Genomic DNA, 22268 nt, shown 5'->3' with positions numbered 1-22268 from the left:
CGGGGATCTACCTAGGGAAACGCAAGCAAATGATGTTTGAGAAGCAAACCCCTCGGCTCTATCCAATGCAAGGAAGCCTGAATCTGCCCCGCTCCTGAGCATTTCGACGGAAGCAAGGGCGGGCGGTGGTGTCACCACCCAACTTTCGTAATTCTCAAGCTGCATCGCCATGCCCGTAGCCCTTACATACATCAGGCTCTGCTCAATGCACTTTATGCATCTAACATAACACGCTTTACAGCTTCTCCTTGAGCAGGTTCTTCATTCTCTTTTCGACGGCATTGAGGTACTCGGTGGTGGTAACGTAGTCCTCGCGGGCCGTCTTGCCCATAGACTGTGACACCAAAACATTAGCAATGACTCTTGCGACATCTCGTCATAGTAGGAGGATAAGGCTTACCAGGGCCAAATCCTTGGTCATGATCTTATCCTGGTCGACTGTGTCAACGCAAGCCTTCTCCAGGCTTTCGGCAAAGGCCACAAGCTCGGGAGTGTCATCGAGCTTGCCACGCTGGACCAGTCCCCGGGTCCATGCGAAGATGGAAGCGATAGGGTTGGTCGAAGTCTCGCGGCCCTTCTGGTGCTCGCGGAAGTGACGGGTCACAGTGCCGTGGGCAGCCTCGGACTCGAATGTCTTGCCGTCAGGGGTAATGAGCACCGAGGTCATGAGACCCAGCGAGCCGAAACCCTGAGCGATGATATCGGATTGCACGTCACCGTCGTAGTCTATAATAAACCATTTAGCCATGCCATAAGAGCCTCACTGACAGGATAGCGATGATGACTTACTCTTGAGCGCCATAATGTAGCCACCCGCACTCTTGATCATCTGAGCAACCATGTCATCGATCAGGCGATGCTCGTACCAGATGTTCTTGGCCTCAAACTCCTTCTGGTACTCGGCGGCGTAGATCTCCTGGAAGATATCCTTGAACCGCCCGTCGTACTTCTTGAGAATGGTGTTCTTGGTGCTCATGTACAGGGGCAAGTTCTTGTCGAGTGCCAACTTGAAGCTGGCGTGGGCGAACCCGCGGATGCTCTCGTCGGTGTTGTACTGCGTCTGCGCAACGCCGCCGCCGTCCTTGAACTGGAAGACCTCCATCTCCTGGGGCTCACCACCCTCAGGGGTGTAGACCATGGAGAGCTTACCGGGGCCGGGGATGACCCGGTCCTTGGCCCGGTACTGGTCGCCGAACGCATGTCGTCCGATGATGATGGGCTTCTTCCAGCTGGGGACTAAGCGGGGGATGCTCGGGATGACGATGGGCTCGCGGAAGACGGTACCGCCCAGGGCATTTCGGATGGTGCCATTGGGAGAAAGCCACACTGCAAGACGATCAGTATCAAGTCTGTAGTCGCAGTTGAAGTAGAGATTGGGTTATTATGCAATCCGTAGCCTGCGCAAAGAGACAATTGCATGCGAATGCACTGCAACGGCATTGTGTCTGCACAGACCGCAGGTGCGGGGCGATGCGCAAACAAGACAACCGCGGATCAAGAAAGTTCGAGGCTGCATGCATAGGGCGGCTTACTCTGCTTCAATTTGAACTCCTCCACGCGCGCCTCATCGGGAGTGATAGTGGCGCACTTGACTCCCACCGAGTACTTCTTGATGGCTTCAGCAGCATCCAGAGTGACCTGGTCGTTTGTCTCGTCACGGTAGGGCAGGCCCAGATCGTAGTACTTCAGGTCGATATCCAGATACGGGTGGATGAACTTGTCCTTGATGTCTTGCCAGATGACGCGGGTCATCTCATCACCGTCGAGCTCCACGACGGGATTCTTGACCTTGATCTTCTGGACAGCCATGTTGTTTCGGGTGTAGTGGAAGAAAGCCACAGGGATAGCAGCAGCAGGTCGCGATGCCGAGTTCAGCGTTGTCTTAAGCAGCACTTGCCTCGCGGTTCTGGAGAAAGCGGCAGGGCGGATGGATCGAACGGCCCCGGTGTAGAAGGCACTCATGGTGACGGTTTCCGGGGAGTCGCGCAACTACGGCAAGAACGTATTTATAGTCGCGCGCGGTTTCCAGACTGACACTGAACCGAGGATGTGAAGTCGAGAGCTCGAGCTCGTGTGGGTCTATATGCGGGTGATTCTGAGCTCGGGAGTTGACCGAGGGGCCGTGAAGGGAATGAGGCGACCGAAAGCGTCGGGATGGCGGCGGAAAATGAAAAGCCGATGAAGCGTGCTATCTATATTAGAGACAGCTATATGAGCAAGACTGGGAACACTAGAGCAACACAATTCAGCAGCAATTGAAGCTGGTGGTGACAAAAAGGATGCTTGCGGACAGCTCGGGGCATGTAGGATGTTGATGAGGTGACTTTACGGACATGCAGCAGACCAATTGCTCACTCTTCACTTACCTTCTTAGTACCTACTTTCAAGATTGGTTAGAAATGGTGGTATTAATGATATTCCGCAATGATGTGCATTGGTGCGACGTACGCAGTGCTTTGTCCGTCAACGCAACCCCGAGTCGAGGACTGACTGACTGACTGACTGGCGACAGGCACAGTCGGAGTTAGGACCGGAACGAGTTTCGCGCCAGCGATCGTGTGATGCTCTGCCGTTGCTTCACAGGCAAAAGTCTGCTGGGCTAAAAGAGGGGCAGGGTATCGCTGCAGTCCCAGCAGCAAGGGCCTGAATCCCCCACATTTTGCCGATTCGCGGAGATGTTTTGATGAGCCTGCTGAAAGAGGACGACTTGCCTAATGAAGCAGATGGATCGTCAGTGGCCTACCGAAGAGGCAAATGGGATCTCGGGCGAACGGCAGTCAGGAAGCATTGATTATGATGATATCCGTGCAGTATCAATATCTCTCCGTGGTTTGTTTGTTGATGGGCATTACATATATTATTACGTTCAGTTCTTAAACTGTAGCCAGTGCCTGTCAGATGCACGTCAGTAGAAACAATTGAACAACCTTAAAAAGACTGTGTGTGAAGAGCTGAGGTGAGTCTGCAGATCTCTGCAGCGTAAGGAAGCTAGCAACATTCCGCAGCGTGCCCATCACCACCAGCTCTTGTATTGGATAGTATCACTCCCGGTTATAAACAGATAATCTTTAACTTTGTTTGCATTGATGACTTATTATTCCTCAGTATTCAGAGCTGAGGAGCCTCGTGATGAAGGGTATCTCTCTATCATCTAATAAACGTTGAAACCAGTCAGCCTGATCGGCTGGTCTGTATGAGTCCTAGGTTAGTTGGCCTCACAGCTGCATATTGCATCATGCATGCTGCCTCCCTGCCTCCCTGCCTCTCCTCAGCTTTCATCTCCAAGGATCTCATGACGCAACACCACCCAATGAGGTCGAATCGATTTGATGAGTGATCATCACGCAAGAGTCTTTCGTGTTGAATCAAGAATAAGTCCACCCTCATTCTTCCACGTCGTCTTCGTCGTCGCAATGCGGTCGTGCTCGTGCGGACGAGGCCGTCTGGTCCGCCTAGGCTGAACCGCGCGCGCCATGCAGCTCTCTCTCTCTCTCTCTCTCTCTCTCTTTTTTAACGTAGCAGCCTCCTCTTTTCCCCTCCTCAAACCTGGTTTCTACACATGCAGCCTTCAGCACTGCGCCACACCACCCTTTTGCGCCGAGACGCCAAAAATCACCAAATCATCGAATCACCAGGCGCTTTGCTGACTCCCCAAAAACTCCGTCCCGGTAGTAACATACCCAGAAAGGAAGAAGGGAAAAAAGAAAGGGAGAAAAATAGAGAAGTAACGACGCTCAGCTTGGTCTCTAGTTGGTTTCGTGGGGTTTCGGGGGTGGTTTGTTATTGGAGAAGATCAAAAGCAGACTTTAGCAATCCAACGCCTGAGGAAATGCGGTCATTTTACAACATCAAAGTCGTACAGGTAAATCAATCGTAACTCCATGACATAAGCAATAATAGGACAGTGACGAGATGGCGGAAATGGGTCATATCTCGGCATGTTGAAGCGCAAAGTTGTCCAACGGGGGGCCGTGGGCTTGCGGGTTGTGAAGCTGGTGTAATTAAAAAGGGGTAAATTCCACTCCAAAGAACCCTTGTCAAATCGGCGGGCGAAGTAGAGCGCCGATAGCAATTTGGATTTCGAAGACTGCATCAGATTGTCTGGAACTCTTTAACGAGCTCGTAGCTTTTGTCGTTTCTTGTCACAGGGGGTACTGCAGTCCAGGCAAGTCCAGGCAGACTCTTTGATCTGATTGCGGCGGAGGCACTTGGTGCATCGGAACCATTTAGACGAGACCTTTCGGTTGCGGTACCATTCGTCGTCCTCTTTGCCGTTCTTGCGGATTAGGTCCTCTTTGTGATACTCGCGCAAGTGGTCGCGGCAGTGGTCCATCCGGTGGAAGGGCTCCGAGTATCTCGAGCACTTGGAGTAGTCGCAGTAGTAGGTGGACTTCTTCTCGGGCGGTTGGTGAACGTGTTGCCAGTGCCGGTCCAGGTCGGCCTTGCGCTTGAAGGGCCTCGCTTCACACTGAGTGTAAAGGCAAATGTGTCCTTCGGGCAGGCCTGCAGGTGCAGGCTCTGAGCGAGGGCTATTTCAAGAGTCAGTCAGTAAATGTAGCAGTTTGGGTCTCAATTGCAGAGCACCTACACCAAGTCTTCCGGAGGACTCGTCGGAGGCAATGAGGTTGTGGGAGAAGCGACATAGTTTTGCTGAACAGTCTCGGGCGATGTGAAATCATAGTATGCCGGACTGTCATCAGGCACATAGGCTGCCTGACCATCATACCACCCCGTCATCCTCGTTCTTCAGACCTTGTGGCGGATAAGAATGGCTGTATCCGATGTAACCTGCGTTGTCGTCGGGGCATGCCATTTCCTCTGTTAGAGGACTGGCGTGTACTTCAGGATACTGGCTGCTGCCGGAAGAGGATGTAGAGTGGTAGGAATTGGTAGAGTTGCCACGGCTCATACGAGATGACGGGGCGGTAGGTGAATAGCTCGCTGCATCACCTGATGGTTGACCCGGATGGTAGCCGTAGGCTGGTGTCTGGTGTTGGTAACAGAAGTCGTTGTTGTCCATGTTGTTGTCTAGTTTCTCGGCTGTAACAGGGAGGATGAAAGCTGTCGTCACGTTTCTGCCGGTACTGTCTTGACCCGGCGCGAGGAAGAAGCAGTCAGGTTATCGCACACATATAAAAGCTGACGAGGCTCGCTTGTGTAGATATAACAGTGAGGCCCGGGTGCTACGTCGGGTGAACCATTCAATATTCCGAACAAACTTGAGTGAACGGGTGGGGAGCATTTGATATCCTAGAACTTGACGGATATGTGCCGTAGGGAGAGTATGAACCACGGGCGTGCGGTGGAGAGTGTTTGTGCTTTGGGAGTATGGGAGATTGTTTGGTGAAAAGATGAGATGAGGTTCCAGGGACGAACATGCGGGTATATGTATATGGGTGTAACAAGCTGGACTTTCTCTAGCTCGAGCTCTTGAGGTCAATGTAGGAAGTGCAGTTTTAATTAAGTGAGGCTTACATACCTAGATCAAGGCAATCATGGTGTTGTATGATAGCGCTCTATAGTATATGATCACCGCATGCAAATGACTCTAATGCCAGGCTGATATGCACGCAACCGAACTGATAGAGGCAGGCTCGCCCAGACGTCATGTTATAGGTCTCTTCCTAGCCACGTTTACGTGGAAGAAGGTACATGAGAATCACTGTGCACTCGATACGGCTGTCAGATGCAGTTGAAATCGGGATTTGGATAGCCAAGGGTGGCTTGCCAGCCAATCGCGGGAGGACGCGGCCACAACGCAAAAAGAAAGCAACAGACCAAAGCTCCAGGGCTTTCAGATACGTAGCATGGGCATATTCTGTTGAGTACCGCGATTCCGGCACGCCGATAGCATGGCTTGGACTTCGGTGTGTCGTTGCTGGCCTATCGGGAGGCTGGGCAGTGTGGCTATGGCACATAAGATGGCTTTCCGACCAATATGCCCGAGGCTCTTCTCCCGCTGCGGCAGTCTGCCTAGTGACTAACCCCTCCCTCATCATGAAACATAGGGCTTCTATCTTTCTAGAATATGGGGCTTGCGGCGTATGTTGTTGAAAGATCGTAGAAGGAAAAGGGGGCTTATGCCCATGCCGGTGTGGTCCTACCCATTTGTGTAGGTACAGCTATCTGGCCGTCGTCCATCGTCTTGAGTACAAAGGGCATCGGGGCTCGTAGGGAACATTGATCTGCATGCATGCTGAACAAGCACCCCTTCATGCGCTGTGTCATTATGGGTCTTCTCGTCGCTTTTTCACCGAAGGGAACTTTTGTAACATCGCAAACGCGAAATATTGGGCTCCTTCTTGGAGGTTGTGTAGTTGAGCCAATCAACTTGGCCGTGTCATGGCAGCGCATGGCAGGGGTAGGTGGTTGCCTAAAGTTAAGCCTCTTATCACCTGCCTACCTCTCTTCTTCCCCTTGCCGAACGTGGGGAGCATGTCTAATGTTGTTACATTCTATTTGCGAGGATGAGCGCATCTCTCCGTGCGTGTGGTGTGGTCCTGCATCTGTTGTATGTGTCGCAGTCTTAACTCCTCACCACACTCGACTTGCATGGCGTCCCCGGAAACACATCCGCCATCTGAAGATGATGCAGGTCGTTTCCATCAGTCATCAGTACAAACATACATGTAGGTTACTTATCGCTTACACTTGTTTTTGTCTGTCCAATATCTCGATTTGGTTTCTCCCCATTTGTTTCCGGGAGTGGGCGGTGACCGAATCGCTCGAGTTTTGTGAAGTCCATTATTTGCCCTAAAGGTTGCCTTCACAGACTGCCTTGCCAGCGCATCATCGCTGGTTCATTAGTATGCCCTGGCCAGGGTAGATAAGAGAAGTCTGCATGTGTGGAAAATACCAGTCCCTCAACCCTCACCTCGGTTTGGGTGTAGCCCTTTCCTCTTTGCTGAATCGTCATTGCACACGGCGCCCAAAATGCGTATGTAGGGTGAGCGCTGATGACAAGTGAGGCGAAATCTGAGACACGGGCTTGTATTCCACCGCAGTAGAGCTTTCATTCAGCGACGAAACAAAACGCCGATGCGCCAAAGACTTTGGCTTCTCCCTTTTCGGAAACCCGGCTTCATACTTGTCGGTTGGTTAGAGTTGCTGCAGTGTAAACATCATCAGCAAACCAATACTCATAAAATGTTTGTGGATAAGGGTAGCCACCCAATCTGGACACCGAGAGCTCATTCTTCGTTGTCTTGTGCCACCGATGCTTACTCGATCCTGCAACCCCAGGATTGACGCCGACGTGTTATGGTAGAGGATTGGAAGCAATGCCGCTGCATCGAACTTTTGAAATTGCCCATCAAGAAGTTCTGATCTGCATGGAACATCTCCTAGGCATCCTCGCTCGGTACGGCCAAGGCAAATTCAACGGATGCCTATTTCGTGCAAGTATCTCGGGCAAAGCTTTACTGATGCTCCTTTACTTTATATACGATTTATAGTAAACCCGTCTCTCCCAACCGGTACACAAGTTGGGCAGCAACGCAGGTACCAATCATGGCACTGCAGCGTTGCTTTTCAGTATGTACTCTATCCAGACTATGGGTAAGTGGTGGTGCCACGTTTCTCAAAGCACACGGGGTCTTAAGCGATACACCAATGGGATGGGGCCATTTCTGTTTCCCCTCACATCATCGTAGATTATCATACCATAGTATCGTCGGGTTTTCTATACTGCATCATGTTATTGTTTAACTAATGTTAGGATACCCTCGCCATGGGCCACAACAGTCAGCCTTGCCACTAGCACCATTGTTGATACCATATATCCCGAGGAAGCACGTACTGCAGCGACTTTATTGGTTACATGTAAGGAGACGCATCAGACCCCGCATAATGGCTGACACACTATACGCCTACCAGGTATTGTCTTGGCATTATGTTCGCAACCTGCTGGCAACATGAATGAATCTGGATCTCACGATGTACTTCTGAGCAAACACAGCTTACTTCAAATTGCCAGAAAGCCGAATCTAAGGTGGTTTGATCAACGGACAAAGCACCACTTGGTATGGTGAGAAGTAGGTATAGTATACTTGCTCAGACTCTATGGATCGATTCAACAATACTTACTTCACCCAGGTGCCCTACTGCAACGATGGCGTGTAACTCTGTGGCTGAGTGACCGTGATCAAAGCTCGGTGCGGTTGATGCTGCGCCATGCCACCCTCTATCAAATCAAGGCTACCGCTTTGGTGCCCTAGTTCAGACTCGGCTTTAACGGACCAGCATACTTGAGCCTCACACAATCACTGCGGGTCAGTGGGACTTGAAAGAGACCGCCCTGGCTAGCCCGGGGTATGACGGTACGATATGTGGTTAGTGAAGGCTCTCTTTGGCTGGGAAGCTACTGCAGTAAGCTTGCATACTTGGCTAATGAGGGTGTGAACCTTTACCCCTAACCTGGAAAATGCGATGTATTTTTCAAACTGCATTCATTATAAATGTGTCAGTGGGGCTCGAATATGGTATGGGTGTGTGCTATTCTTGTTATGTTTTCTTACTTCTTACTGGCTGAAACCGTATGACCAGGAGAAGATGTGTGTTCTAACTGCAAGATAGGGCGAACGGGTCTCGAGATGCGCATGATAAGGAGCGAACCAATCTCATACCAGTCAGGTCGGAACTATTGAGATCAGAGCGGATAAGTAAGGCAGCCAGAAGATCTGACTTGTCAAAGAGCTGTCCGGATCAGGGACGCCTTACTTGAACTACTCGATGAGAGTGCTTTGTATGATGCATGGGAGATTTATCCCATGGTTCCCAACTTCCCAAACGTTGTTGCCTCGTCCATCTAATCGGCATGCTTGCCTCGCACACATACTCCTGCAAACACTCGAGGAAACACCATGCCGTATGTGCAGGACTGGACAATCGCCGCCGCCTCAGTGAAGACCAAAAAGATCACCGGTTCGCGCAGGGGGCGAATGCCAACCGACTGTTACCGAACAGGAGAACATTTTTATTTTCTTATTCGGTTGGTCTATCGCGATGCGATGGGGCGATCGGTGTATGGGATCAATGTGACAGGAAAGAGAGGGTACTTGCTACTCTATCCATGCTATGGTGGCACCCTCTTGGAACGTACTGACATAGTGTCACGATCAGATTCGGCACACGTCCCTTCATCGAGCATCACTGGACTTCATATGAGGCCCTTTGGATGATGCCAATCCCTAGGGGATTGATTGATCTGCCTCACCTTTCCCTGGCAAAACTGCGCTCGGATGTGGCACCTCTAGCCCCTGATCACAAGAGCAGCTCAGAGGGATTGGGACTCGGGCTTCTCGGTGAAAGAGGAGGCAATCGCCAGGTACTGATTGAGTGAAATCGATGCTTAGAGCCTAGCCTACATCTGATGGGATCCTCTTTTTTCGCTTGAGGTTTCACCGATGTAAAGAAGCATGAACGCAAACAGCTGGCCGTCGATTTCATGGAAACACTTGGCTTCGGTGCTACTCATCACTAACGTTACATACGAAAGAGACCAAATCTCGTCTTCATAAATATGTCCTTGGAATGCTCCATATTATTATCCGATTATATCTGCTTCAAGAACTGTTAATGGGCAAGAGATGGATGATACCCCTGACCAGAGGGATGCCAACCAGCATTGCTACCTGTCAATATATAATGTCAAATTGAGCGCCAGCGCAGTGTATGCTAAAGTAATACAGTTAAGTAATTCAGTTTGCTGCAATGTCTTGTAAATGTCAATCAATCCCGTGGTCGTTCCGCTCCCGAGTTCCCCAAACTCCCCTTCAGATTACTGCCCCTTTTCAACTCTCCTTACCTATACCATCGCAATCGCTATAGCACAGTTCCAAGTCCACTGTATTAATTCCAGATATGCTCGTAGCCAGAGACGTAATCGTAGTGACAGACGAGGCGTGGTGGCGGCCCGATGAGCAGGCAGTATGCTCACAGCATAGCCTTACGCAGGCCGCTCTTCGGAACTCTCTCAGTCTATGAACCCGTAGAGCGCTAGTGTGTCAAGTCTGTGGTGTGACAATGATCCAACCCCCCGTTCATAGCAGAGCCATAGCCACGGCAACTCCAGCCAGCAAGCCGATGGGAGCTTGGGAACTAGGCGCGGCAGCCGTCACAACAGGAGGAGGCGTCGATAGGGTAGTAGATTCCACGGCCGGTGACGAGGTCTTGTAAGTGCCACCACCACCACCTCCGCCTCCGCCAGCACTCGCAGTCACCGACGCCGTTACGTACGTCGACATACCAACTCCACCGCCTCCTTCGCCGCCACCGCTTGCCCCAGCAGTAGCCGAGGCTGAGGCCGAAGCCGAAGCCGACGCAGCAGGGGCTGGCGTCGATTTCGGTTTCGGCGTGTATGTTTGTTTTGGGGTTGGAGGGGGCATATTGGTTCCAGCTGCACCACCCCCTCCTCCTCCACTGCCGCTGGCGCCAGCGGTCGCCTCCGCCGAACCACTGCCACCGCCTCCTCCGCTGACTGCACCTCCTCCGCTGACTACACTTCCACCGCTGACGGCTGCCGAGGCACTGGCGCCCCCCGGAGCCGAGCTCTGCAATCGCTGACGCAATCACACACTAATGTTTGATCGTCAGCAGAGGCTCTCTACCTTCTTTCGTACAATAGTCAGGGAGGGAGCAAGGAACTACACTAACCTGCCTGGCCACCATCAATGACATCTTGGTATTTCTTCGAAGGACAGCCATCCTTCACGCAACCCTCAATGGCCGCCATCAAGGACGCCTGCTGAGAGCACTGGCAGGCAAAGTCGGTGCCGTCGCACCCTATGTCCGGCGCCCCTTTCATGAAGCATTTCTGGGCACATTTCGGGACCTTGGTGAGGGCCACCATCAAGCACATCTTGCCGCCGCCGCCGCCGCCATAACCATAAGCATAATCACCACCATCACCATCATCACCACCCTTGCCCGCGAGAGCACCGCCGACGAGAAGCTCAAAAACAGCAACAACACACCATACCGCCGCCGGGTGAGAATACTTCATGCTTGCTTGCGAATGGGCACCAATGATAATAAAGCGAATGTAGAATATGTAGTCATAACAGACGTTACGCCGTCTGTGGTGGTGCTGCTAGGAAGCCGGAAGAGCATACGCTTGAGCTCATCTTGCAGCAATCTGGCATTAGATCCTCCAGAGGAAACATGGTGGAACAAGGCCTTATATGACCTTACGAAGGCGCCTCTCATCAACAATGATACGTCAGTAGACGGGTGTCTAGCCGCTCCTGAGTCTTGACTAACATTTGGGACGAACGAACGCGCAAGCTAGCCAAGGAATCAACCACGGGTTTGCTTGAAGCCGCGAAGTCAATCATAGTTGCTGGGTCAAGGCCGGTTAAAAACAACAAAGAAAGAAAGTAGGCAACTATCGTCCTGTTGTACCGCGTAAACGACGAAGGTGTTATCTCTGCGCTCTTCCCAAAGGGGTTATCTATACCTTATAGCAGTCATGCCAGCACAGCATACCCGGCAAACTCCAACCGTTCAGTCACTGGCACTCAATGTGCCCAGGAAAAACAATTCTCATCGGCTACGCTTGCAGCCCCCGCATGCTAGCCGATGGAGATGCCTCGGTGGGTTTGGCCGATCTTAACACACGAACTGCAAGGGGGGCTGGGGGATCTGGATCCCGATTTGGAAAGTGTGCCTGAGGACAAGATGATCCCATTGATGGACTTATCTGAAGAAACTTTGCTACCAGTCGTGGCGATACACATAGCCGGCAATGCGGAAGGGAAATCACAGTTCAGCAGAGGCCTCGAGTCATTCGTCGTTGGAAGGTTTGTTCGCCCCTAGTATGGGAGGCACCTCTGACTGGTCCATGGATGTCTCCTCGCTTGAGCTTGAGGGGGGCATGGGACGAGTTGCCATGTAAATAAACTTTTAGGCATGATCAAGCCCCCGAATACCCAGGCTTTATTGCCCTGCATACGCATAGCAGTACGACGCAACATCTGTCGACTTTATCATAATCCCCGGCTTGTTGTCGTCCAATACGAGATATCTCAGCTACGCCACCTGCTCGTGATCCCTGAAAAGCTTACTCGAGTCGCTGACCCGCGCCTCGGTAAACCAGAAAGGCTTGTTTGGATAAAATGGTATTTGATCTTTATTCCGAGTCTGTGATAGCCTGACTCCAGGATTATGTCGCTTGGAAAACACGAAAGCTTGGTACCCCAGCTGTTGCGTAAAAACACATTTCTTGGGGATTTGAGCAGAATTAAACCTCATTCTAATGCTTCGCTGTGTGGCATGTAAGCTGAAGTTGATGCCGAGTTGTCTTCGACCCTTTAGCGGACTACTCTTATGAAAGTAGGCAGCCTCCATATCCAATACTGTGGATATAATCCAAGGGGTATTTGTGCATGCGTAACCCTGTTGGTTTGCCTAGTTGTCATCAACGTCCATATCGTGATCCGGATAATCACCCGACGCTTGGTATTGGTCGTCACCCTCATCTGAGGCATCACCGCTGCCCACTTGCCCATCGTCATCTTGATTTATGCCCATCGTAGTGGTACCATGCAACTCGTGCTGGGGAGCTGGAGTTGATCTAGACCCATTTTCATCCGAGCTCATGGTTCTAGAGTTAGAGCCAGCTCGCCCACCAACTTCCGCATTCTGTTGAGGCTGAAGGCCCCCGAGTAGTTGGTTCCTTCTCGCACGCTGGCCGTGACGTGGCTTTTTGGTCGACTTCCTTCGACTGATATTCTCCTTGGTCTTAGCAACAACAGTTACCTCGTCGGTCTCCCCCATTTTCCTCTTGAGTTCAATGAACTTGGCCAAGAAATCGCCCTGCTCGACCCGAGCCCGCGAAGCCCCCGGCTCCGGCCTTGGCACCAGAAGCTCTTGGTTATTCTCGCTGTCACTTATCTCGTAGTCGTCTTCGTCAAACATTATCTTACGCTGCCGACGCATGGTCTTCTCATTGATCGGTTTCAGTACCTTCTCCGTGGTCATGATTCTGGCCGAAGAGACGGCGAGGAGGTCGATATCGCCATCTAGCTGCTGGATGGCGGGCAGCGGCTCGGCATCATTGTGCTGAGTGAGAATCACTTCGGAGCCAACGTTCTCTGACCATTGGCCTTCATATATCCGACCTCGGTAGGATATAACGGGGTTGGCGGAGTGCAGCTCAAGAATCTGGACTTCTTCGGTAGCGTCTGGGTCGTTGCCTTGATCGGCAAACTCGCCATCCCCTTCGTCGTCATCTGCGGTGGGATCTCTGCTGAACTTAGCGCGGTCCTCGCTGAATCTGATTGCTAGCATCTCATCGTGGGACTTTTCCTTCAGACCGCCGCGACCGTTCATAACTGTCTTTTGTTGCTTGCTGATGAAATCAGTCTTGGAAATGTCCAGGGTCACATAGTAAGTCTGGCTGATGTGAGTATTCCGAATGACAAGTGAGGGTAGAGATTGTTGGGGAGCAAACCTCTGTTTCTGTAGTAGAATATTCATATTCCCAGTCCGAATCTTCTTCCTTGTCAAGAGATAGGGAAGCAGGGGTGTTAGTGAGGGTTGGATCTGGCCTAGTGGCGTTGAAAGCTGCTGGCTGGTGGAAGTTATCCATCAAGGCGGTGGGTAGTTGAATACGTGGAGGGCTTGAAGATGGGTTGCATTGAATGTTTAGCTAATAGAGCTTCGAGTGGTATTATGGGCAGATTGGCATAGGGTCTATAAGCGAATATCGCTGCTTAACGTGGTGACAGAGCCTTGAGCTTGATTGAGTTGGTGTTCGTGCATCCGTCTGGTCAATGGTTCCATCAAAAATGTACTTTGCTTGTACGGAGGAAGGCGTGCATCAGTCAAATGTACTTGCCGGTTTGGGTGGATACCTCAAGTGCTCTGATTTCCAGGTATGGCGGGGCAGTTACCAGCGCTTGCTACCCCTCCATCAGCTGAAGAGAGAGAGAGCTGTCTGGCGAATGTTTTCTACTCCAAACCGCCCACCTATCTTGCCCGTTGACTCATTCCTAAATCCAGGTCGATCCCGAAGCTTTACAGACTTACCTACTAAGTATAAAACCTCTTTCCAGGAGTTTTATTTTATTTTTATTTGATACGGCGACAATAGTGTTTATTCAAATCGCGCCGTCACTACCATATCCGTTACCTGCTCTCGTGTACGAACTCGCCGTCGTTTCTGCGTCCCTGCCATAGGAGTATAACACACATCCAACGGCCGCTATGCCGACAGTCTATCTGCTCGACTATGTAGCGGGCAACATTCGCTCCCTTTCCAACGCAATCGAAAAGTGTGGCTACACCGTTTCCTTCATCCGCTCCCCCGAAGAGGTCGCCAATGCCGAAAAGCTGATCCTGCCCGGCGTCGGCCATTTCGGCTACTGCATGTCGCAGCTCGCCTCGGCTGGCTACCTGCCCGCGGTCAATGCCCACATTGCCGCAGGCAAGCCCTTCATGGCTATTTGCGTCGGTATACAAGCATTATTCGAAGGCTCCGTCGAGGACCCGGGCGTCCCGGGCTTGGGACTCATAAAAGGGAGCCTGGACCGGTTCGACGACAAGGATAAGAGCGTGCCACACATCGGCTGGAACAGCGCGAATTCGGGCTCGAAAAGCTTGCACGACTTACAACCAGGCAGCAAGTATTACTACGTGCACAGCTACAAATATCCTTACAAGGCTGGAGAGCTCGAGGCGCAAGGGTGGACAGTAGCCACTGGAACATATGGAAATGAGACCTTCGTAGGCGCCGTGGCCAAGGACAACATCTTGGCCACGCAGTTCCATCCCGAGAAGAGCGGCGTGGCGGGTCTGAGGGTCCTCAAGTCCTTCCTCACAGGCGATGGTGTCAAATCGCTGGGCCAGCAGCTCTCCGGCCCTGCGCCGACGGGCGGCTTGACGCGCCGCGTTATAGCTTGCCTCGACGTGCGGACGAATGATCAGGGCGACCTGGTCGTGACCAAAGGAGACCAATACGATGTGCGCGAAAAAGGCGATGATCGCGGCGTGCGGAATCTTGGCAAGCCCGTCGAGATGGCCAAGAAATACTACGAGCAGGGCGCGGACGAGGTTACTTTCCTGAACATCACTTCCTTCCGCGACTGCCCCATTGCCGATCTACCCATGCTCGAAATTCTGCGGCGCACAGCAGAAACCGTCTTCGTGCCCCTGACCATTGGTGGAGGTATTCGCGACACCGTCGACACGGATGGCACCAAGGTATCGGCTCTCGAGATCGCCACTATGTACTTCAAGAGCGGCGCGGACAAAGTCAGCATTGGCAGCGATGCTGTGCTGGCGGCTGAGGAATATTACAGCTTGGGCCGGAAGCTCTTTGGCAACACGGCCATCGAGCAGATCAGCAGGGCGTACGGCAACCAGGCAGTGGTCGTCTCCGTCGACCCCAAGCGCGTCTTCGTGCCCAAGCAGGATGCCACAAGACACGCAACGATCCGCACGGCCTTCCCCGGCCCCAGGGGCGAGGAGTACTGCTGGTATGCCTGCACCATCAAGGGCGGCCGCGAGACGCGCGACATGGACGTGGTCGAACTCGTCCAGGCCGTCGAGGCCATGGGCGCCGGCGAGATCTTGCTCAATTGCATCGACCGCGACGGCACCAACAGCGGCTTCGACCTCGAGCTCATCAACCAGGTCAAGAGCTCCATCCGCATCCCCGTCATCGCGTCCAGCGGCGCCGGCAACCCGGCCCACTTCGAGGAGGTCTTCCAAAAGACCCCCACGGATGCCGCGCTCGGCGCCGGCATGTTCCACCGGGGCGAGTACACGGTGCAGCAGGTCAAGGATTACCTGGCCGAAAAAGGGCTCGAGGTCAGGCAATTTGAAGGAGAGTTATAGAAGTAGGAGTACAGGGAGACGGCAAACGATGGTGAATGGCGGATAGCAAACTACGGAACGGAAAAGAAAGAATTGGGGATTATTGGGCTTATAGAGGGTCTACATGAAGACACATGACATGATATTCTCCCAAGGTTACCGTGAAGTACGAATCTCAGGACAGATAGGAGTAGACAGGATACACGAATATACCATCCAATATTTGCAGCTAGGTGACCGTTCACGTCGCGTCGCACATCAAGGCACAGTTTATAGAGGGACACCCTGATGTATGAGGAATTCAGACCCCTATTTTGAAAGCTTTTACCCTCTCGCGAAAGCTATATAAAACCTTGCACAAAATTCACCCATTACAAAAATACCCGACTGATAATCCTCCGGATAACCAAATGGACGACAGGTAGTATACAGATTAGGCTTCGTAACCGGAAATCTGACTGACATGAGTACGTACCACAAGATTGGCTAAAACAACCTCGAACGCGAATATCAGAATACGGAAACGCCAAAATGCAGCGTCACCAATGCATAATCAAGACATGAAAGAAACAACGAGAACAGCGTCGAACAAAATGCCCAGAAAGTTTCGCATATCCCCCAGACACCCGGCACGCGATGCGGGTATCGAGCGATGGACGAGGAAGATGCCGATGGAAAAAATTGCAACTCCTAATCAATTGACAAATGCGGAAATTCCTAGACTTCCATGCCCATGAATAACCACTTGTTGCTGGTAGTATCCAGTTCTCCGGACCAGTGGTCCAGTGTTGTGAGTTCGAAGCCAACCCACTGAAGACTTCTCATCAGTGCTTTGGCGTCGTCCTCAGGTATCGATCGTTCCATGCAAATGACGACACGGGAGCACTCCAAGGGATCGGCGAGCTCAATCAAACCGATAAGACTATAAGGCCAAGTTAGTATGCGAATACGGCAAGTTGGGTGGGCAGGTTAGGTATGGGGAGAAACGTACGCTTGCTTCAAGTCGCGACCAATAAGTCCCGAGTCAAAGAAGGCAAAGAGGGATCTCTCTTCGCCGTCGTCGGCAATGAACGCGCGGAAGCTAGCACCTCCAACGTAGTCCCAGAACTCCATCCATCCACAGAGCCCTGCGGCGCCTTTCATCATGTGGCTGCCCACGCTGGAGGAATAGGAAGACGGTGGTGTGAAGTAATCGTCAGGTGGTGTAGGTGGTGTTTGAACACCCGTCAGGATGGAGCCATTACCGGCCATGTTCCCCTCAACCTGGAACACGGTTTTCATGGTCTCGCAAAAGAATCTCTCACATTCTTCCCTGATCTGGAGTGTTGCCCCCCCTCGGCGGCTGGTGGTGTTGCGGCGGGTCGAACTGGCCGAGTGCTTCTTGGCCTTGGGCTTCAAAGCGAGCTCGTTGTTCGAGGTGATGGCCGCGAGGGGGGGACTTGTCGGAGGGGATGGTAGACCTGAGATAGGAACCTCAGGAATACCACTCGGCCCCTGCAGCCACGGTAGTGCAGTAGTGCATGCCCTTCAGCGACGCTGAAGGGTCGACGAGGTAGCAACTGGCGAGGACATTGGCCTGGCGCGCCACGGCCTCGCCATAGTTACTACTTAAACTATTACTACTGCTATTTTTCATTGGCGCCATTGGTCTCGGTTGACTCCAGGGCTGTTCTTGGGAAAGGTTTCGGAAGAGGTGTTGTGAGCTTGGGTGTCCGTAGACAATCGGCGGCAGTGGCTAGGCGGTTGGAGTTGTTTGACTCGTGTGCAGGAAGAATGCGATGGAATTGGCTTCGTGGATGCAGATCGCGGAAGTGAAGGTTGTTTTCTGGACTTTCGTTGATGGGTGTCTTGGATTCTGGGTTGTGTTGGTGTGACAGCGGTCAGGAAAAAGCAAAAGCAGGAATTGGGGGAGGAACTCGAGGGAGCGGAGGGAGCAGAAATAGCTGAAGGTTCAATGCAGATTGGGGGTGAGTGGATCTGGTTGGGCGGCCAATGCGACCAATGCGACCAAGGCGCCCGCTAAGTTCTGGAAACGGCCTTTGACTCCAGCAACCGACCCTGGTTCTCCTTAGTTGCTTAGTGGCAACAAGATGTTAGAGCCACAAACCTTACAATCAACCATTTCCATTAACTCACACACGTTTTGCTTTGTATTCAATTGGCAATTATTGCAGTCATATTACACAACAAAACCCAAAGGACAAGAAATTCCAAGTGTTCGAGGCAGAGGCAAATGCTCTGGGCTGCTTCTCTTGTTACTACAGAGTGGTTCGATCTTGACTCACCAATTGTCGGAGAACAGATGATGCCAGGGCTGTCAATGACTATCATGTCCGGTAAGAGCTCGGTGCTGGAGTCCAGCAAGTAACGCAATATTGGGGCACACCGGTCTCCGGCACTATCATTCGAGTCATCTGCTTCGGCTTACACCGCACTCTCGCTCGCGGCGCGATCGTCATTGACGAGTTGATTAATTGCTTATTGCTTCAGTATTTGCTTTCCATCCATGTTTGTTCACGTCGTTAGCCTCCTCCGGGGTTACATTTACTAGGTATGATATTGTTCCACTGCTTCCCGAAGCCACCGGTTGCTGGAACAGCAGTAGTCACCAAAGTCCTTGGCGTGCGAAAGGAAGAGCCCAGTCAATTCAGGGGCCCTCTCTTCGGTTCCATCACAGTAATAGTGCATAATGCCATCTTGGCTGTTGCCATGGAATGTAATCCAGAGGCGTCAAGCGTTAGAGTCTTTGTGCGTTGTACGATGGTATCATGCACGATAGGCACCCAGCATCCTTCTCCAGAGCCTCCTGCTGCCCCTTCGTTCCACATCTGCTGTTGGGCCCGGAATTAGGCAGGTAGGGGGCAGAAAAAAATACACCAAGAACACGCTTCACCGAAGTACCCTTTGATTACTACTAGTATTACAATGACTTACCACGACTTATAAACACGAGGAAGAAAGTATTAAAAATATGCTCAATATTACTTATATCTTAAAAAGCTATGTAATGATTTTTATATTCTTTAATGAGCTGAAATCAAGCTTAGTATTTCTCTTTGAAGTTCTTATTCAGATTTGTAGTGTCCTGTTTCTTTTGTCACCTGCCTGGGGGGGAGGAAACAAAGACGGCGTTGCCCCGCATTCCCAAGCGGAGGAGGGGTTCCACTCCCCATTAAGCTGAATCGGGTATCGATAAGGCATGAGAGACAAGGGTCTCGAGTGACGGAGACGTTCTGGTTGTTGACGGCATGGGAGCTGGGGTCACGGCTGCATGGCAGTGCATAGGCCATAATTATTAATAAAGTTGACTTTGGGTTGCAACGATAAGCGGAGGCCGGAGGGGACGTCCAGACCTGACCTGATGACTGACTATCTTCCTGCTAGCTTTGAAGGCGTTGTTATCTAATCACCTCGGGCTCGGGAGGGTATGCATTCATGCTGGGCTCGCTCCTCTCCTGATCAGTTGAAGCTTGTTTCTACTTCTTCTTCCTACCTGTGGTTACTGTGTAAGTCGAGAAACATAGAGATGGTGCTATTGTTTCACCATACTTGCTTCTTCTCCTCTCTCTGTGACGCGGGGAACATTTACGGCACTCTTTAGATCGAGTATCGACTCTCTCGTTGCCTCGTATTGTCTTGATCATAGCACACACAACCCGCCTATCTCTGTGTTACTGAGTAAGGTCCAGTATAATCTAGGAATACCTGCCTGCAGGCCTGACTGACCATCAACCGACCTGACACGCAACGTGCTAACCCAACATGACCAACGGCGCTTCGTGGCCCGGCGGTCCACCGCCACGATACCCCTTATACCTGCTCCCGAGCTTTAGTCTTCCCTTCAAACGACGACAAGTCTCACCAGCAAGCCCAAGCCCTTCTACTTCTCCATCCGAGACTTCCGTGCCGCCCCTATCCAGCTCGCCCACAGACTCTACACTCTCGAGCTCGGTGGGAAGTTCCTCGGCATCTTCAACCTATGCGCCGTCGCGGCTCTCCTTTGCTTCTTCCTCTGACGATTACGTCCAGAGCGTAGAGGAGCAGCAGTCTGAAAACCCCAGACTTGTGAAAGTCCACCCCGACACGATCCGGTGCTCGACGTGCTCCACCGACCTGGCCTTCGCCTCGCAGATTGTGAGCAAGGGCTTCACCGGACGCTATGGGAGAGCATACCTCGTCTCGCCTCCCGAGAACGATGGGAAGGGGGAGCAGGCTCGGGAAATCTCGTGAATGTCAAAATCGGCAAGTTGGAGTCGCGTCTGCTGGTTACAGGCTCGCACATCGTGGCCGACGTAACGTGCAACATATGCCATGCTAAGGTGGGATGGAAGTACGTCGATGCAAAGGAGGAATCCCAGAAATACAAAGTCGGCAAATACATACTGGAAACCCACCGCACGGTGGACTATAGGCACTGGGAAGACGCCATCATCCCAGGAGTCCCAGAATTTGAGTCTGCGGCGACCCAGCAAGCCAAGCCGACGCCGGATGCTGAACCGGTCGTTTTCGATTCGGAGGACGAGGATGAATGCGAGGATATTTTCTCAGGCACCTGGGACCCTGCCGTTGTGGCCAAGAGACGCGCCCGCAAAGCCCCCCAGCTATCTCGCTGAGGGGATGACAGCACAGTGAGCAGATACTGAGTTTTTATGTTTCAGTCCGATCCGACTTTCAGGTCACAGTGGGCGTTGGTTAAGAATTTACTTTGCATGGCTATTTATACCCCGACACCGTCACGTACAGGAGCCACAGGGAGTGGCTGTGGTGTTTAGGATTTGCTTTTGACTTGGGAGTTATTTGGAGGCCAGCAAAGCAAATGCTGTAATTTGGTCCATATTAATTGTCTAGATTGTCGATACCCTCCCTCTCTTTATGAACACTGTTTCAATGTATACGCATAATGGAATGTCTATATCAGCTTTCTTCCGCGCTGACGCGGCCGGCTTGAGTAAGATGAATGCCAACGCAAGTAGGGTATCCCTCGATCTATCGAGAATGAAAGGCTTAAACGCCGAAATTGAATCCTCCTAAATTCGGTCTATTTCACTCTGCTGGAGCTTTCTGCCCAGCATTCAACTCGAGGGTGACCTGTAACGTAACACTTGGTAAGCAACTACGCATGCAAATATCGTACTTGAAATTTTCTTACTGGCCCATCGTTCACCAGGGCAACTTCCATCATGGCTTGGAAGACGCCGTTCTTGACCCTCTCTGGTTTATAGCCTTGCTGCACTTTACTGAAGAAGTAGTCGTATAGCAGTTTCGCTTGGTCACCTCCCATGGCGCCATGGAAATCGGGCTTGTTCCCCTTCTTTGTCTGGGCCAGGAGCGTGAATTGGGACACTGGAAGAGGATCAATACGTCTTCATTATGAGACTCGGTAATTAGTCAAACACCTACCACACAGTACTTCGCCCTCGATATCTTGTACACTCTTCTTCCACTGTAAATAAGAGGTAACGGCGTTAACGCTGGAATTGAGGTCACTCGTTGGATCAAGGGGGTCACCGAGAGAAAAGGGGATATGCCATACTCTTCCGCCGGCTTCATCATCCCACAGCTTCATCTTCAGCACCTTGGCCGCTAGCGAGTCTGCCTCCTTCTCCGTATCGCCCGGCGCGACGGCAGCAAACACCAAGACGCCCTTGCTGATGGAGGATACCACCTCCTTATCCACCGTCACCGACGCGGACAGCACACGCTGCAGAATGGCTACATGGGAGAGACAAACACGCAATTAGAATGATAGCTTCTATCCATATTTTTGTTCTGTTTGTTTTCTTATCTACATACCTTTCATCTTTGCCTTCGCTTATGTCCCGTTCCGCACTGCACATATATAGAGTGGAGCCTCACGGGTTGTGTGTGTGTGTGAGGTGGCTGCCACGTCAAACGACGGCTGCTGCGGCGTATGTGCGCTGGGAGACAGCTAGCCGCAAGGTTGGTTGTCCGGTCGTCGGGAGGTAAGTAGTGGTAGAGAGAGACGTGGGGGAGGGGGGCTGGAGCCTGGCTGGCTACTAGGTTAGGTCACGATGGGTGGAAGATGAGCTGCAGATGCGCAATTGGGGGAGTCCACGTTCTGTTCTCGGGAAAGGCAGATCGTGAACAGGGGGCCTGGTCCAATCGCATGCTAGACGCTTTTTTATGAACGAGATCTATTCGTCCTGCAACAGAGTCATGCGCCCAAACAGGGCGTCATGTGATGCTTATAATCCAATCTGGACGACCCATCTGATTGATCACCTATATAAATGCTACCTACCTCTTCACTTGCGTGCATACACGTAAGGCGTGCGTTTGCAACCCAGGTGTTTTGTCAACCTTGCGAAGGGCTGGAGGGTGGCAGATGCATGTGATCGATTTCCATAGGATAATACTTCATACTTCAAATTACGATGCACAAACGAGTCAGGGGGCAAGAAGAGACAGTGGCCCGAAGCAAAATGTCGATC

At 51.9% G+C, this 22268-nt stretch overlaps 8 protein-coding genes across 8 annotated transcripts; 2 read left to right on the top strand and 6 right to left on the bottom strand.

Annotated features, from left to right (window-relative positions):
• Positions 1–235: 235 nt before the first annotated feature.
• On the bottom strand, positions 236–1962 carry PG994_006140 (uncharacterized protein; the record flags this gene model as incomplete). The annotated part of the gene is made up of 4 exons (XM_066857549.1): positions 236–334; positions 401–726; positions 790–1326; positions 1533–1962. 4 exons carry the CDS (start codon positions 1960–1962, stop codon positions 236–238), a joined length of 1392 nt encoding a protein of 463 aa, XP_066716818.1.
• A 2149-nt stretch (positions 1963–4111) lies between these two features.
• On the bottom strand, positions 4112–5020 carry PG994_006139 (uncharacterized protein; the record flags this gene model as incomplete). The annotated part of the gene is made up of 3 exons (XM_066857548.1): positions 4112–4529; positions 4589–4650; positions 4727–5020. 3 exons carry the CDS (start codon positions 5018–5020, stop codon positions 4112–4114), a joined length of 774 nt encoding a protein of 257 aa, XP_066716817.1.
• Positions 5021–10040: 5020 nt separating this feature from the next.
• Positions 10041–11002, bottom strand: PG994_006138 (uncharacterized protein; the record flags this gene model as incomplete). The annotated part of the gene is made up of 2 exons (XM_066857547.1): positions 10041–10516; positions 10654–11002. The coding sequence occupies 2 exons, from the start codon at positions 11000–11002 to the stop codon at positions 10041–10043; spliced, it is 825 nt and encodes a 274-aa protein (XP_066716816.1).
• A 1403-nt stretch (positions 11003–12405) lies between these two features.
• PG994_006137 (uncharacterized protein) lies at positions 12406–13588 on the bottom strand (the record flags this gene model as incomplete). The annotated part of the gene is made up of 2 exons (XM_066857546.1): positions 12406–13392; positions 13451–13588. 2 exons carry the CDS (start codon positions 13586–13588, stop codon positions 12406–12408), a joined length of 1125 nt encoding a protein of 374 aa, XP_066716815.1.
• Positions 13589–14205: 617 nt separating this feature from the next.
• On the top strand, positions 14206–15837 carry PG994_006136 (uncharacterized protein; the record flags this gene model as incomplete). The annotated part of the gene is made up of 1 exon (XM_066857545.1): positions 14206–15837. One exon carries the CDS (start codon positions 14206–14208, stop codon positions 15835–15837), a length of 1632 nt encoding a protein of 543 aa, XP_066716814.1.
• A 696-nt stretch (positions 15838–16533) lies between these two features.
• On the bottom strand, positions 16534–17461 carry PG994_006135 (ornithine decarboxylase antizyme-domain-containing protein; the record flags this gene model as incomplete). Its single annotated transcript, XM_066857544.1, has 3 exons — positions 16534–16738; positions 16808–17254; positions 17301–17461. 3 exons carry the CDS (start codon positions 17459–17461, stop codon positions 16534–16536), a joined length of 813 nt encoding a protein of 270 aa, XP_066716813.1.
• Positions 17462–19578: 2117 nt separating this feature from the next.
• PG994_006134 (yippee-domain-containing protein) lies at positions 19579–20046 on the top strand (the record flags this gene model as incomplete). The annotated part of the gene is made up of 1 exon (XM_066857543.1): positions 19579–20046. The coding sequence occupies one exon, from the start codon at positions 19579–19581 to the stop codon at positions 20044–20046; it is 468 nt and encodes a 155-aa protein (XP_066716812.1).
• Positions 20047–20859: 813 nt separating this feature from the next.
• On the bottom strand, positions 20860–21616 carry PG994_006133 (uncharacterized protein; the record flags this gene model as incomplete). The annotated part of the gene is made up of 4 exons (XM_066857542.1): positions 20860–20904; positions 20966–21159; positions 21217–21528; positions 21610–21616. 4 exons carry the CDS (start codon positions 21614–21616, stop codon positions 20860–20862), a joined length of 558 nt encoding a protein of 185 aa, XP_066716811.1.
• Positions 21617–22268: the final 652 nt, after the last annotated feature.

Source organism: Apiospora phragmitis, assembly GCF_038363925.1.
Source record: "Apiospora phragmitis strain CBS 135458 chromosome Unknown utg000006l:1.0-5683423.0:1.0-5690449.0, whole genome shotgun sequence".
Taxonomy (NCBI): domain Eukaryota; kingdom Fungi; phylum Ascomycota; class Sordariomycetes; order Amphisphaeriales; family Apiosporaceae; genus Apiospora; species Apiospora phragmitis.
The sequence above is the reverse complement of the archived record's forward strand: the minus strand, read 5'-3'. Positions and strand labels throughout refer to the sequence as shown.